This window comes from Peromyscus californicus, unplaced genomic scaffold, assembly GCF_007827085.1.
Source record: "Peromyscus californicus insignis strain IS unplaced genomic scaffold, ASM782708v3 Scaffold_7__1_contigs__length_154581171, whole genome shotgun sequence".
In the NCBI taxonomy this organism is placed as follows: Eukaryota; Metazoa; Chordata; class Mammalia; order Rodentia; family Cricetidae; genus Peromyscus; species Peromyscus californicus.
Genome location: NW_026294595.1, coordinates 5,676,430 through 5,693,333, shown reverse-complemented (window position 1 = coordinate 5,693,333; position 16,904 = coordinate 5,676,430). Strand labels below are relative to the sequence as shown.

The 16,904-nt window shown below is 49.0% G+C and overlaps 1 protein-coding gene across 1 annotated transcript; it reads right to left on the bottom strand.

Annotated features, from left to right (window-relative positions):
* Nucleotides 1-3,872: 3,872 nt before the first annotated feature.
* On the bottom strand, nt 3,873-5,970 carry LOC128101207 (dnaJ homolog subfamily B member 1-like). The gene is given in 2 exon segments (XM_052724108.1): nt 3,873-5,574; nt 5,577-5,970. Coding segments are annotated over 2 exon segments (1,005 nt in total). The 3' UTR covers nt 3,873-4,963.
* Nucleotides 5,971-16,904: the final 10,934 nt, after the last annotated feature.

The following is a 16,904-nucleotide window of genomic DNA, read 5'->3' as shown; positions in this document are numbered from 1 at the left end:
GCATGCCTTTAATCCCAGCACTCGGGAGGCAGAGCCAGGCGGATCTCTGTGAGTTCGAGGCCAGCCTGGGCTACCAAGTGAGTTCCAGGAAAGGCGCAAAGCTACACAGAGAAACCCTGTCTCGAAAAACCAAAAAAAAATAAAAAAATAAAAAAAATAAAACCTTTTAAAAAAACCCAAAAGTTATCTTTAAAGGCATTTCAACTATTAAATAACTTGAATTAGACAATGGAATCAGCAAGTGAAAGTAGACATTCACACTTGGCACCAACCTTTCAAGGATGAGAAAGAAGTAAAGTTCTTCACATGGACCAAAACTGGAACCTTTCCAGCATTAGAATGCTTGGCTGGGTAGAATTCATGAGGCCCTGGATTCTGATCCCCACCCCCAACAGTACAGGAAAAAAAATAAATTTAAAAGGAAAAGAAAAAGGTTATTAATTTAGACATTATTATAAGAAATAAAGAAGTTCCTAGCAATGATAGAGGATTTAGTACTAGGAAGGCACAATGATAGCCAATAAAATAACTTTAAAACACGCAAAGTGATAATGGATAGGAGTCTAGAGACGGTAGAGCCGAGACTGCGCAGATCTCACTGTATCCCTTCCCACTGTTACTCCAAGCAAAGGAGAAATGGAAACAGTGAAGGTTTTTTGTTTGTTTCTTTGTTATTTTCATTGTTGTTTTTGGTTTTGGCTCTTCCGGACAGGGTTTCTCTGTGTAGTCCTGGCTCTCCTGGAACTCACTCTGTAGACCAGGCTGGCCTCGAACTCAGAGATCCGTCTGCCTCTGCCTCCCAAGTGCTGGAATTAAAGGCCTACGCTACCACCATCCGGCTATCATTGAAGTTTTAAATTACAAAATAAACTTGCATTTGCTCAGTCAAATTCGCTAGGAGTTCTAAAGTCTTAAATGCAACAATTGGGGAAATAAGTCTTTCCAGGCGCACGTGGGGGACTGGAAAAAGTAAGCACGCTAGAACACAGTAGACTTGTGTTTTACATATTAAAATGCAGCGAGTCGCCTCAGCAGGTAAAAACACTTGTTGCCAAACCTGATGGCCTGAATTTAATCCCTAGAATCCATTGAAGGCAAGAACTCCCGAACAATGTCCTCTGACCTCCACATTCACACCATGACGTGTAACCCACCCATACACTCACAAAGACACATACAAACACATAAATGTGAAAAAATCCAATTAATACGTTTGTAAATAAGAAAAATATCATCACAGAAAATCTAAAAGTACTTGGAACTGAGTGAACACCCTGTGTATCAGAATGTATGTAATGAAGCAAAAGTAGTAGTTTGACAGAAACCGAGAACCTTCGAGTGGGTAATATAACAAGCTAACCATGGGGCTTAAAACGTTGCTAAAGGGGCCGGGGGCGGGTGGTGGCGCACGCCTTTAATCCCAGCACTCGGGAGGCAGGGCCAGGCGGATCTCTGTGAGTTCGAGGCCAGCCTGGGCTACCAAGTGAGTCCCAGGAAAGGCGCAAAGCTACACAGAGAAACCCTGTCTCGAAAAAACAAAAAACAAAAAAAACAAACAAACAAACAAAAAAAAAACGTTGCTAAAGGAAAGAAATAAAACTCAGCAGCAATAGAACCCATAGAAGTAGAAAGCTTCAGAAATTAATTTAAACAATGAAGATGTTAGTTTAAGATCAGCCTGGTCTATATAGCATGTTTTAGACTAGCCAGGCTACATAGTGAGAGCCTGCCTCAAAAAATAAAATAAAAAAAAAAAATAAAAATAAAAAACACAACAAAAAACATAGATTTAAACATTTTATTCTTTAAAAGTTGAATGAAACAGATAAGCATGTGGCAGAATGTATATAGAATATAAAGATACAAGGAGTAAGCAATATCATAATTTTAAATAGAAATATTACTGTAGAGATTAAATATAACAAGAAAATATCCAGTGTAGCTTTGTATGAACGGCATTATGAACAGGTAAAATGTGCAAATTCCTTGAAATATACAACTTATTAAAGAAAAAATCCAAGAAAAGGACTGGTTGAAGAAGAAACAGAAATCCTGCCGCCCCATGAATCTACACAAACACTTCACCAGAACTCACTGAGCTCAGGTGATCTGAAATATTTGTGCCCCAGCACTACAAAGTAGTAGAAATAATATTATTAATCATAACACATTTTTAAAGTTCTTATCTTGCCAGGAATACAAGGACATTTAAACTTGAAAAATTTATCAAAATCATACTTAGCCAATAATGAGTAAAAAATCATCCATTCTCCTTACCGGAACAAGACAGGTGTCCAAGCCAGCAGCGTCCTTGTCAACACTTCACGGCAAGTTCTGGCTAGTGTGTTTGAGAATGAAAGAAAGAAGAGAGGGAAAAAGTATAGAAGCTCATCATGGCTCCAGACTGTAGAATTGCCTATACATAAGAACCTCAAATAATCTATCTAAGCCAGCAGGCTGGCTGCTTGGAACTAATTAGTTTATGAAGGTGGCAGGGTATCAGATCACTATTCAAACTTTTTAAAAGTTTAAATGATGTATATGTGTGAGTGCTTTAGTGTATGTTATGTGTACCATGTGATGCAGGTGCCAGAAGAGGCCAGAAGAGGGCGCCAGATCCCCTGGAACTAGAGCTACAAGTAACTGAGTCATGAGATATGAATGCTAGGAACCAACCAAGGTCCCTGCAAGAGCAGCCCAATGTTTTAACCACCGAGTCATCTCCAACCCTCAGTGTTCAAACTTAAACTGCTTTTCTCCACACTTACCAACAAAAATTTTCAACTCAGGAAAAGGCAAAATTGAGAATAGTGGTGGACAGATCTAAATAAAAGTCCAGGAAAAGAGTGCAGAAAGTTATTCGACCTTACTGAAACACAGCAAAAGACAATTAACTATGATTTATCAACACTCCACAGATTACCTAAAATAATCATAATTCCAACCAAAATTTTAAAAATGTTTTATAGGGCTGGAGAGATGGCTCAGCGGTGTTCCTGGATGAGTGGGAAGACCTCCTTTAGATGTATTCTGCACATTAGGAAGTGTTAGCAATTAAGGTAGTGTATGGCTGGGGTGTCACTCAGTTGTGGAGCACTGGCCTAGAGTGAGCAAGTCCTTGGTGTGTCCCAAGCAGGCAGGCAGGCAGGCAGGCACAGGCAGGCAGGCAGACACAGGCAGGCAGGCACAGGCAGGCACAGGCAGGCAGGCAGGCACAGGTAGGCAGGTACAGGCAGGCAGGCAGACAGGCACAGGCAGGCACAGGCAGGCACAGGCAGGCAGGTACAGGCAGGCAGGCAGGCAGGCACAGGCAGGCACAGGCAGGCAGGCACAGGCAGGCAGAGGCAGGCAGGGCACAGGCAGGCACAGGCAGGCAGGTACAGGCAGGCAGACACAGGCAGGCACAGGCAGGCAGGTACAGGCAGGCAGACACAGGCAGGCAGGCACAGGCAGGCACAGGCAGGCAGGCACAGGCAGGCACAGGCAGGCAGGCACAGGCAGGCAGGTACAGGCAGGCAGACACAGGCAGGCAGGCACAGGCAGGCACAGGCAGGCAGGCACAGGCAGGCACAGGCAGGCAGGCAGGCAGGCACAGACAGGCACAGGCAGGCAGGCAGGTACAGGCAGGCAGGCACAGGCAGGCACAGGCAGACAGGCAGACAAAGCAGTGTGTTGTTGTCATAGGGTCAGAGACAGACTAATTCAGCCATAGTAGGCACTCACGCATGGGAACCTGGCCTCTGATGAGACTGAGATTTCAGATCAGCGGTGCGCGATAACTGGGAATCCATAAGAAAAAAATAATTGAAAATTAGCTCTGTGCTTCACCTGTATGCAGAATATCATAAGCGACTTTTTGTCTTTTTTTTTTTTTTGAGGTTTACCATCAGTCTTTAATGCTGTCACACTGCATAATGACAAGTCACACACTTTGGTCTCGTGTTGGTAGTGGCAACTTACAATGAATCGAATGTCAGAGCACCGGGCTAGCTTCAAAGAACAGACACCTTCACTCCCAAGGTCTGACTCCATCGCAGCCCTGGGCAGACAGCAGCAGTTGGAAGGGGCTGCTTTCATCTGAGTGCACACCAGCTTTGAATGGAATTATAAAAACATAATACAGACGTTCCACAGTGCTCCTTTCATCAGAAGCAAAGACCCTTTCATATAAAGGGATTATATCTAGGGCTGTGCAAAATTCAAAAGGATTAGATCCTTTTGAGAGTTCAGAGTCCATTACACACACACACACACACAAAATCACCTGGGCCTGAGAAGTCCCAGGTACGGCCAAGGACTACCTTTGGACCGACTAACAAATACTGTGGCCATAAGCCAGCCATCTGACTTCAACAGAGCCAGAGGTCCAGGGGATCTCCTGGCTGTCCAGGTCCCAAACCTAGAGGGAGGTGGCAGTGAGATTTGCTCACCTGAGGCTGGCCCTGTGGTCCTGCAACCAGGTATTGCTTGTGCTGCTGGTCTGGCAGTCCTACTGAACTGGTCTCAATTTGAGATAGCCAAGACAAGACAAGGTTCTTCTGGGGAGGAGGAACACGGCGTGGGACAAATACATAATAACACAAGAACCTCTCACACAGTGCAGACTGACTAGTGCACAGGTCTGCCAACAGAGATGCTGGGCCACTGCCACATGACAGCCAGAAACTAAGGACAGCACAGGGGGCGAGTCCAATTGCAGGCCTGCCTCACACCCTTGGTCAGGAGCTGGGGTGCAGAGGGTGGGTCCATTCCAGGAGGGCTGTTCTTCCCACCGCCTGCCTAGCGCTCGAAAAATCACTGTAGTCTAGTGCGCAACTTTGAAAGATTGTAATATAGTCTGTGGAAAACATTCGGCAGAGCAAAAGCCCTCCCTGGGCCCTCCCGCTGTATGCAACCAGCGAACGGTCCGGAAATCTGCAGCTCTGGAGAAGTCCCTGGCTCAGTCCTTGGGGAATGCAGGCGGCTATATGGGAAGAACCTGCTCCAGGACGGTTCTGGAGGTCAGGGGAATCCTTTCGGGGAAGACGACTTCAAATTCGATAACAAGGTCCCCACGTTTCTCGGGTGTTTTGGGGAGAGGGAGGCCTTCTCCAGGAACTTTCCACCGCATGCCAGGCCTGATGACATCTTTGAATACAACAGGGATGGTCCTGCCGTCCAGAGTGGGGACATTTACAGTGCAACCACAGAGAGCCTCCCGAAGGCTAATCCTGGCTGGATAAATGATATCAGAACCATCTCTCTTGAAGATGTTGTGTGGCTTGTCCTTTAAAACAAAGACGAGGTCAGCTGGAATGTTGTTGGAGGTCTGGTCCCCTTCCTTGGGAAAGGTGATTTTGGTCCCTTCTTTCCAGCCCCTCTTCACTTCGATGGTCAGGATCTTATCTTCATTTCGAATGCTTTTTCCATCAGGGTTCAGCCGATTGTGGGAGATTTTCATCTTCTTGGTACAGCCGCTGTAGATCTCTTCAAGGGAGACCCGGAGGTCATGGGTGACTGGGGGATCTTGCTTCTTTTGGGTGGGCTCTTGGGCAGGGCGGGCACGTCCAAAGTTCACATTGGGGAAGCCACCCTACCCATGGGGAAGGCAGAGAATGGGTCATCGATGTCCATGCCTTCCTCCCAGTTGCGCTGCCCAAAAAAGGTATCAAAGGGGTTTCTGCCACCAAAGAACTCAACAAACACAGCATGAGGGTCTCCATGGAATGTGTAGCTGAAAGAGGTACCATTAGCACCACCACTGCTACCACCACTGGGGCCACCACCCTTTAGGCCTTCCTCTCCGTAGCGGTCGAAAATCTCGCGCTTGCGCGGGTCGCTGAGCACATCGTAGGCCTTGAACTTCTCCTCGGCGGGCTCCTTGTTCTTGTCGGGGTGGTAGCGCAGCGCCTGGCGGCAGTAGGCTCGCTTGATCTCGTCGTCGGACGCGCCGCGGGCCAAGCCCAGCGCCTGGTAATAGTCCTTGCCCATGGCCACCACTCCCAGCTGTCGCCGCCTCCGGCTCCGCAGCTGCCCTGTCCCGGACTCTATCCTTTTTGTCATTTTTTTTTTTTTTTTTAAAGATTTATTTATTTATTATGTATACAGCATGTATGTCTGCAGGCCAGAAGAGGGCACCAGATCTCATTACAGATGGTTGTGAGCCACCATGTGGTTGCTGGGAATTGAACTCAGGACCTCTGGAAGAACAGTCAGAGCTCTTAACCTCTGAGCCATCTCTCCAGCCCCCCTTTTTGTCATTTTTGTTGTATATTGTGGTGACAAGGTCTTACGATGTGGCCTTGAAAGCAATCAATTTTAAAGTTTTTACATTTCTTGTTGATTGACTGTGTGTTTGTGTGAGTGCGCATGCATGCATGCCAAAGCATTTTCAAGGACCCCTTACGGAAGTCGGTGTTGTGTGTGTGAGGACCCCTTACGGAAGTCGGTGTTGCGTGTGTGAGGACCCCTTACGGAAGTTGGTGTTGTGTGTGAGGACATCTTACGGAAGTCGGTGTTGTGTGAGGACATCTTACGGAAGTCGGTGTTGTGTGTGAGGACATCTTACGGAAGTCGGTGTTGTGTGTGTGAGGACACCTTACAGAAGTCAGTGTTGTGTGTGAGGACATCTTACGGAAGTCGGTGTTGTGTGTGTGAGGACATCTTACGGAAGTCGGTGTTGTGTGAGGACATCTTACGGAAGTCGGTGTTGCGTGTGTGAGGACACCTTACGGAAGTCGGTGTTGTGTGAGGACATCTTACGGAAGTCGGTGTTGTGTGTGTGAGGACACCTTATGGAAGTCAGTGTTGTGTGTGAGGACATCTTACGGAAGTCGGTGTTGCGTGTGTGAGGACATCTTACGGAAGTCGGTGTTGCGTGTGTGAGGACATCTTACGGAAGTCGGTGTTGTGTGTGAGGAGGACATCTTACGGAAGTCGTGTTGCATGTGAGGACATCTTACGGAAGTCGGTGTTGCGTGTGAGGACACCTTACGGAAGTCGGTGTTGCGTGTGAGGACACCTTACGGAAGTCGGTGTTGCGTGTGTGAGGACATCTTACGGAAGTCGGTGTTGCGTGTGAGGACATCTTACGGAAGTCGGTGTTGCGTGTGAGGACACCTTACGGAAGTCGGTGTTGGGTGTGAGGACACCTTACGGAAGTCGGTGTTGCGTGTGAGGACACCTTACGGAAGTCGATGTTGCGTGTGAGGACACCTTACGGAAGTCGGTGTTGCGTGTGAGGACATCTTACGGAAGTCGGTGTTGTGTGTGAGGACATCTTACGGAAGTCGGTGTTGCGTGTGAGGACATCTTACGGAAGTCGGTGTTGCGTGTGAGGACATCTTACGGAAGTCGGTGTTGCGTGTGTGAGGACATCTTACGGAAGTCGGTGTTGTGTGTGAGGACACCTTACGGAAGTCGGTGTTGCATGTGAGGACATCTTATGGAAGTCAGTGTTGTGTGTGAGGACACCTTACGGAAGTCGGTGTTGCGTGTGTGAGGACATCTTACGGAAGTCGGTGTTGTGTGTGAGGACATCTTATGGAAGTCGGTGTTGCGTGTGTGAGGACATCTTACGGAAGTCGGTGTTGCCTGTGAGGACACCTTATGGAAGTCGGTGTTGCGTGTGTGAGGACATCTTACGGAAGTCGGTGTTGTGTGTGAGGACATCTTACGGAAGTCGGTGTTGCGTGTGTGAGGACATCTTACGGAAGTCGGTGTTGCGTGTGTGAGGACATCTTACGGAAGTCGGTGTTGCATGTGAGGACACCTTACGGAAGTCGGTGTTGCGTGTGTGAGGACATCTTACGGAAGTCGGTGTTGCGTGTGTGAGGACATCTTACGGAAGTCGGTGTTGCATGTGAGGACATCTTACGGAAGTCGGTGTTGTGTGTGTGAGGACATCTTACGGAAGTCGGTGTTGCCTGTGAGGACACCTTACGGAAGTCGGTGTTGTGTGTGAGGACATCTTACGGAAGTCGGTGTTGCCTGTGAGGACACCTTACGGAAGTCGGTGTTGCCTGTGAGGACACCTTACGGAAGTCGGTGTTGTGTGTGAGGACACCTTACGGAAGTCGGTGTTGCCTGTGAGGACACCTTACGGAAGTCGGTGTTGTGTGTGAGGACACCTTACGGAAGTCGGTGTTGTGTGTGAGGACATCTTACGGAAGTCGGTGTTGCATGTGAGGACATCTTACGGAAGTCGGTGTTGTGTGTGTGAGGACATCTTACGGAAGTCGGTGTTGTGTGTGAGGACATCTTATGGAAGTCGGTGTTGCGTGTGTGAGGACATCTTACGGAAGTCGGTGTTGCCTGTGAGGACACCTTACGGAAGTCGGTGTTGTGTGTGAGGACATCTTACGGAAGTCGGTGTTGCATGTGAGGACATCTTACGGAAGTCGGTGTTGTGTGTGTGAGGACATCTTACGGAAGTCGGTGTTGTGTGTGAGGACATCTTATGGAAGTCGGTGTTGCGTGTGTGAGGACATCTTACGGAAGTCGGTGTTGCCTGTGAGGACACCTTACGGAAGTCGGTATTGTGTGTGAGGACATCTTACGGAAGTCGGTGTTGCCTGTGAGGACACCTTACGGAAGTCGGTGTTGCCTGTGAGGACACCTTACGGAAGTCGGTGTTGTGTGTGAGGACACCTTACGGAAGTCGGTGTTGCCTGTGAGGACACCTTACGGAAGTCGGTGTTGTGTGTGAGGACACCTTACGGAAGTCGGTGTTGTGTGTGAGGACATCTTACGGAAGTCGGTGTTGCATGTGAGGACATCTTACGGAAGTCGGTGTTGTGTGTGTGAGGACATCTTACGGAAGTCGGTGTTGTGTGTGAGGACATCTTATGGAAGTCGGTGTTGTGTGTGAGGACATCTTACGGAAGTCGGTGTTGTGTGTGAGGACATCTTACGGAAGTCGGTGTTGTGTGTGTGAGAACATCTTACGGAAGTCGGTGTTGTGTGTGATGAGGACATCTTACGGATGTCGGTGTTGTGTGTGAGGACCCCTTACGGAAGTCGGTGTTGCGTGTGTGAGGACCCCTTACGGAAGTCGGTGTTGTGTGTGTGAGGACATCTTACGGAAGTCGGTGTTGCATGTGAGGACCCCTTACGGAAGTCGGTGTTGCGTGTGAGGACACCTTACGGAAGTCGGTGTTGCGTGTGAGGACACCTTACGGAAGTCGGTGTTGCGTGTGTGAGGACACCTTACGGAAGTCGGTGTTGTGTGTGTGAGGACATCTTACGGAAGTCGGTGTTGCGTGTGAGGACATCTTAGGGAAGTCGGTGTTGCGTGTGTGAGGACATCTTACGGAAGTCGGTGTTGCCTGTGAGGACACCTTATGGAAGTCGGTGTTGCGTGTGTGAGGACATCTTACGGAAGTCGGTGTTGTGTGTGTGAGGACATCTTACGGAAGTCGGTGTTGCCTGTGAGGACACCTTACGGAAGTCAGTGTTGTGTGTGAGGACATCTTACGGAAGTCGGTGTTGCCTGTGAGGACACCTTACGGAAGTCGGTGTTGCGTGTGTGAGGACATCTTATGGAAGTCGGTGTTGTGTGTGAGGACACCGTACGGAAGTCGGTGTTGCGTGTGTGAGGACATCTTACGGAAGTCGGTGTTGCCTGTGAGGACACCTTACGGAAGTCGGTGTTGCGTGTGAGGACATCTTACGGAAGTCGGTGTTGTGTGAGGACATCTTACGGAAGTTGGTGTTGCGTGTGAGGACATCTTACGGAAGTCGGTGTTGCGTGTGAGGACATCTTACGGAAGTCGGTGTTGTGTGTGAGGAGGACATCTTACGGAAGTCGGTGTTGCGTGTGTGAGGACACCTTACGGAAGTCGGTGTTGCGTGTGTAAGGAAATCTTACGGAAGTCGGTGTTGTGTGTGAGGAGGACATCTTACGGAAGTCGGTGTTGTGTGTGAGGAGGACACCTTACGGAAGTCGGTGTTGTGTGTGAGGACACCTTACGGAAGTCGGTGTTGTGTGTGAGGACATCTTATGGAAGTCAGTGTTGTGTGTGAGGACACCTTACGGAAGTCGGTGTTGCGTGTGTGAGGACATCTTACGGAAGTCGGTGTTGCGTGTGTGAGGACATCTTATGGAAGTCGGTGTTGCATGTGAGGACACCTTACGGAAGTCGGTGTTGCGTGTGAGGACATCTTACGGAAGTCGGTGTTGCGTGTGTGAGGACATCTTACGGAAGTCGGTGTTGCGTGTGAGGACATCTTACGGAAGTCGGTGTTGTGTGTGAGGACATCTTATGGAAGTCGGTGTTGCATGTGCGGACACCTTACGGAAGTCGGTGTTGTGTGTGTGAGGACACTTTACGGAAGTCGGTGTTGCATGATAGGACATCTTACGGAAGTCGGTGTTGCATGTGAGGACACCTTACGGAAGTCGGTGTTGTGTGTGAGGACATCTTACGGAAGTCGGTGTTGCGTGTGTGAGGACACCTTACGGAAGTCGGTGTTGCGTGTGTGAGGACATCTTACGGAAGTCGGTGTTGTGTGTGTGAGGACATCTTACGGAAGTCGGTGTTGTGTGTGATGAGGACATCTTACGGATGTCGGTGTTGTGTGTGAGGACCCCTTACGGAAGTCGGTGTTGCGTGTGTGAGGACACCTTACGGAAGTCGGTGTTGCGTGTGTGAGGACATCTTACGGAAGTCGGTGTTGTGTATGTGAGGACATCTTACGGAAGTCGGTGTTGCATGTGAGGACCCCTTACGGAAGTCGGTGTTGCGTGTGAGGACACCTTACGGAAGTCGGTGTTGCGTGTGAGGACACCTTACGGAAGTCGGTGTTGTGTGTGTGAGGACACCTTACGGAAGTCGGTGTTGTGTGTGTGAGGACATCTTACGGAAGTCGGTGTTGCGTGTGAGGACATCTTACGGAAGTCGGTGTTGCGTGTGTGAGGACATCTTACGGAAGTCGGTGTTGCCTGTGAGGACACCTTATGGAAGTCGGTGTTGCGTGTGTGAGGACATCTTACGGAAGTCGGTGTTGTGTGTGTGAGGACATCTTACGGAAGTCGGTGTTGCCTGTGAGGACACCTTACGGAAGTCAGTGTTGTGTGTGAGGACATCTTACGGAAGTCGGTGTTGCCTGTGAGGACACCTTACGGAAGTCGGTGTTGCGTGTGTGAGGACATCTTATGGAAGTCGGTGTTGTGTGTGAGGACACCGTACGGAAGTCGGTGTTGCGTGTGTGAGGACATCTTACGGAAGTCGGTGTTGCCTGTGAGGACACCTTACGGAAGTCGGTGTTGCGTGTGAGGACATCTTACGGAAGTCGGTGTTGTGTGAGGACATCTTACGGAAGTTGGTGTTGCGTGTGAGGACATCTTACGGAAGTCGGTGTTGCGTGTGAGGACATCTTACGGAAGTCGGTGTTGTGTGTGAGGAGGACATCTTACGGAAGTCGGTGTTGCGTGTGTGAGGACACCTTACGGAAGTCGGTGTTGCGTGTGTAAGGAAATCTTACGGAAGTCGGTGTTGTGTGTGAGGAGGACATCTTACGGAAGTCGGTGTTGTGTGTGAGGAGGACACCTTACGGAAGTCGGTGTTGTGTGTGAGGACACCTTACGGAAGTCGGTGTTGTGTGTGAGGACATCTTATGGAAGTCAGTGTTGTGTGTGAGGACACCTTACGGAAGTCGGTGTTGCGTGTGTGAGGACATCTTACGGAAGTCGGTGTTGCGTGTGTGAGGACATCTTATGGAAGTCGGTGTTGCATGTGAGGACACCTTACGGAAGTCGGTGTTGTGTGTGAGGACATCTTACGGAAGTCGGTGTTGCGTGTGTGAGGACATCTTACGGAAGTCGGTGTTGCGTGTGAGGACATCTTACGGAAGTCGGTGTTGTGTGTGAGGACATCTTATGGAAGTCGGTGTTGCATGTGCGGACACCTTACGGAAGTCGGTGTTGTGTGTGTGAGGACACTTTACGGAAGTCGGTGTTGCATGATAGGACATCTTACGGAAGTCGGTGTTGCATGTGAGGACACCTTACGGAAGTCGGTGTTGTGTGTGAGGACATCTTACGGAAGTCGGTGTTGCGTGTGTGAGGACACCTTACGGAAGTCGGTGTTGCGTGTGTGAGGACATCTTATGGAAGTCAGTGTTGCATGTGAGGACACCTTACGGAAGTCGGTGTTGCATGTGTGAGGACATCTTACGGAAGTCGGTGTTGTGTGTGAGGACACCTTACGGAAGTCGGTGTTGCGTGTGAGGACACCTTACGGAAGTCGGTGTTGCGTGTGTGAGGACATCTTACGGAAGTCGGTGTTGCCTGTGAGGACATCTTACGGAAGTCGGTGTTGCGTGTGTGAGGACATCTTACGGAAGTCGGTGTTGCGTGTGTGAGGACATCTTACGGAAGTCGGTGTTGCGTGTGAGGACATCTTACGGAAGTCGGTGTTGTGTGTGAGGACATCTTATGGAAGTCGGTGTTGCATGTGCGGACACCTTACGGAAGTCGGTGTTGTGTGTGTGAGGACACTTTACGGAAGTCGGTGTTGCATGATAGGACATCTTACGGAAGTCGGTGTTGCATGTGAGGACACCTTACGGAAGTCGGTGTTGTGTGTGAGGACATCTTACGGAAGTCGGTGTTGCGTGTGTGAGGACACCTTACGGAAGTCGGTGTTGCGTGTGTGAGGACATCTTATGGAAGTCGGTGTTGCATGTGAGGACACCTTACGGAAGTCGGTGTTGCATGTGTGAGGACATCTTACGGAAGTCGGTGTTGTGTGTGAGGACACCTTACGGAAGTCGGTGTTGCGTGTGAGGACACCTTACGGAAGTCGGTGTTGCGTGTGTGAGGACATCTTACGGAAGTCGGTGTTGCCTGTGAGGACATCTTACGGAAGTCGGTGTTGCGTGTGTGAGGACATCTTACGGAAGTCGGTGTTGCGTGTGTGAGGACATCTTACGGAAGTCGGTGTTGCGTGTGAGGACACCTTACGGAAGTCGGTGTTGTGTGTGAGGACACCTTACGGAAGTCGGTGTTGTGTTTGAGGACATCTTACGGAAGTCGGTGTTGTGTGTGAGGACATCTTACAGAAGTCGGTGTTGTGTGTGAGGACATCTTACAGAAGTCGGTGTTGTGTGTGAGGACACCTTACGGAAGTCGCCTTTTAGGGATTGAATTTAGGTTTTCAGACTTGATAGCAGGCACCTTTACCCACGAAGCCATCTCATGAGCCCCAGCAATCTATTCTTGATAAAGATTTAAATAAGAAAGTCAAGAGAACTGAAGAGTTGGTTTAGTGGTTAAGAGCCCTGCCTGCTCTTCTGGAGGACCCAGGTTCAATTCCCAGCACCCATATGGCAGCTCACAACTGTCTGTGATTCTAGTCCCGGGGTCCGACATCCTCTTCTGGCCTCCACAGACAACAGGAACAGATACAGATGCAGGCAAAACTGGCATTTACATAAAATAGAAAAATAGCCGGGCGGTGGTGGCGCACGCCTTTAATCCCAGCACTCGGGAGGCAGAGCCAGGCGGATCTCTGTGAGTTCGAGGCCAGCCTGGGCTACCAAGTGAGTTCCAGGAAAAGGCGCAAAGCTACACAGAGAAACCCTGTCTCGAAAAACCAAAAAAAAAAAAAAAAAAAAAAAAAAAAAAAAAAAATAGAAAAATAATTTAAAAACAAAAAAGTCAAAACCTTAAAATTCGCCAGGCATGGTGGTGCACACCTTTAATCCCAGCACTCGGGAGCTAGAGGCGGGTGGATCTCTGTGAGTTCGAGGCCAACCTGGTCTACAGCGTGAGTTTCAGGACAGCCAGAGCCACATAGTGAGACCTTGTACTGAAAACAAATCAAAACAACAACAACAAAAAACTTAAAATATCCCAGTCTAGCTTTAGGACTCCTGTATTGAAGGATTTTGAAATAAGACACACAAGGTCCTAGCTCCAAAATGTATGATAAATTGGGCTACATTAAAAATGATTTTTTTATTCCTCAAAAACAATATAGAGAAAGATGAGGTACAAACTGTAAGTGAAACGATTTGTAACATTTATAAAGTACAAAGGATTTCCAGTCAGTGTATGTGTGTACTGGTGTGTGCGTGTGTGTGTGTGTGTGTGTGTGTGTGTGTGTGTGTGTGTGTACTGGTGTGTGCGTGTGTGTATGTGTGTGTGTGCACGCACATGTTTGTGTACTGGTGTGTGTACTGGTGTGTGTGTGTCTGTGTGCGCATGCGTGTGTGTGTGTGTGTGTGTGTGTATGTGTGTGTGTGTGTGTACTGGTATATGTGTGTGTGTGTGTGTGTGTGTGTACTGGTATGTGTGTGTGTGTGTGTGTGTGTGTGTGTGTGTGTGTGTGTGTGTGTGTGTGTGTTGGAAGTAAATGAGAAAAGATAGAAGAAAACTGAACAAAAGTTGTGAACATTTCACAGAAAGGACACTGATTTAGGAGACACATGTGGAAAACTGCTCAAACTCAAGTGTGGCCACTCACATCATTGGGCAAGTCAAGCGTGAAACGTCAAGGTGCTGGATTTAGGAGGACTCAGCTGTTGACATCACTTGCTGCTCTTGGAGGACCTGAGGACCTTTGCCAGCATCCACATCAGGCAGCTCACCACCGCCTGGAACCCTACCTCCAGGGGATCCGACGTATTCTGGACTCTATGGGCACCTACACTCACAAGTGCACATGCATGCGTAAAATTAAAAAATAAAAATACGGGGCTGGAGAAAAGGACCGGCAGTTAAGAGCACTGACTGCTCTTCCAGAAGACCCAAGTTCAATTCCCAGCACCCACATGGCAGCTCACACCTGTCTGTAACTCCAAGATCTGACACCCTCACACAGACATACATGCAGGCAAAACACCAATGCACATAAAATAAAAAATAAATAGATAATTTAAAAAAATAAAAATTAATCTTAAAAAAGGAGAGGAACTTTGTCAAGACGGTCAACGTGAGAATGCTGCCGCTGCTGGAAAACATTGGTTTTGTGCGTTGTCCTGGCAACCCAATAGCACCCGCCCAGGTAGTGTGCTGGGAGGTTCTGGCACATGAACCTGTGCAGACAGGGATACTCATTGGAGCATCGCCCATTTCAGTGAGGAAGTGAGAGCAGCTCACTTGTGTTCACCGGGAGAATGAATGAATGAATAGATGCACGAAACGGTGCGTAGCTAATGAATAATGAAGGAGGGTAACTGCCACAGCGTGAGTGTTGTGAACAACAGAGGTCTCCCAGAGGCCAAGGGCGACCTTGATCGCCTTCCTTACTGTCCTACTTCTGCCTCCTAAGGTCTAGGATTATAGGCATGTATTGCCACGCCCTGACAAAAATAGATTTTTTTTTAAACATACACAGAGGGCCAGTGAGATGGCTCACTGGGTAAAGGGATTGCTGTCAAGTCTGATGACTTGAGTTTGATCCCTGGACCCCAGGTCATGGAAGCAGAGCCAACTCCTGCAACTCCTGAAAGCTCCCCTCTGACCTCCACATGTGTACTGTGGCACATACGCACATGGACACAAAATCAGCATATGAACAAGAAACACACACACACGAGCAAAAACACAGACAATAATCACAACAAAGCAGGCTCTGAAACACAGCGGTGCACATCCGAGTGGCCAATATGGTAGGGGAGGAGACCGATCGCTCCAACCAGCCTGGGTGAGTGAATTTATGTGACGAAAAGAAATGACCAAGCTTCAAAACAGATTTCATGAGTTTGATCACCATTTATGCATGGTACTGGGAGCTGGAGAAGATGCTGACAACTGGTGGAGACACGCACAGAGACAACCCGACATCGCAACACTTGGTCTGGGGAGATGGTGTTTCTCTGCCCCCTCTTCCCCACAGGGAGTTTGCTGAGACAAAGCATGGGTCCTGCACAGAAAATAAGAGGCTTACAATGGCCTCGTTAAAGTGTAAGGTGGGGGCTGGAGAGATGGCTCAGAGGTTAAGCGCACTGACTGCTCTTCCAAAGGTCCTGAGTTCAATTCCCGGCACCCACATGGTGGCTCACAACCATCTGCAATGAGATCTGGTGCCCTCTTCTGGCCTGCAGGCATACTGTATACATAATAAATGAATAAATTTTTAAAAATGTTAAATAAAATAAAATAAAGTGTAAGGTGGGTTGGAGAGATGGCTCAGTGGTTAAGAATACGTGCTGCTCTTCCAGAGAACCTGGGTTCGGTTCCCAGCATCCACATGTAGACTCGCAACCATCCGTAACTCCAGTTCCAGGGGACCTGATGCCCTCTGACCTCCGTGCACACCAGGCCCACTCCTCGGAGAGCCCTGGCCTTCTCCAGCAATGTTAAAAGGAACATGGCCAGGCTCCCAGGAGTCTCAGCCTGACCGTGTCCAGTCCCAGCTCCTTCAGCTGCTCCCAGATTTGGTTTCTCAAGGAAGGTCTTCTTTCCTGCTCTCTTCTTTCCCTGGCCTGTCTGATGTTCACTGAGTTTTGAGGCTCTTAACTTGATCATTGCCTTCCTAGTGGGGTGATGAGGAGACTCTCATCTGTGATGATGAGCCCCATGTCCAGCCTTTTCCCAGCTCTGAAGCATCTCTCTCTCTCTCTCTCTCTCTCTCTCTCTCTCTCTCTCTCTCTCTCTCTCTCTCTCTTTGAGACAGGGTTTCTCTGTGTAGCTTTGGTTCCTGTCCTGGATCTCACTCTGTAGCCCAGGCTGGTCTCGAACTCACAGAGATCCACCTGCCTCTGCCTCCCCAGTGCTGGGATTAAAGGTGTGCGCCACCACCACCGCCCAGCTCTGCAGCATCTTTTCACATGTGACATGTGCCCCGTATTTGCAAGTCACTCTGAGCTCTGTGCTCTCCTCTGTCCAGCGAAAGATGCAGCTGGTGCCTTGGGGTGGCCTGGGCTGCACCGAGACAGGGGGGATGGGCTCCTCGGGGCAGTCTTCTCTACCTGCTCTG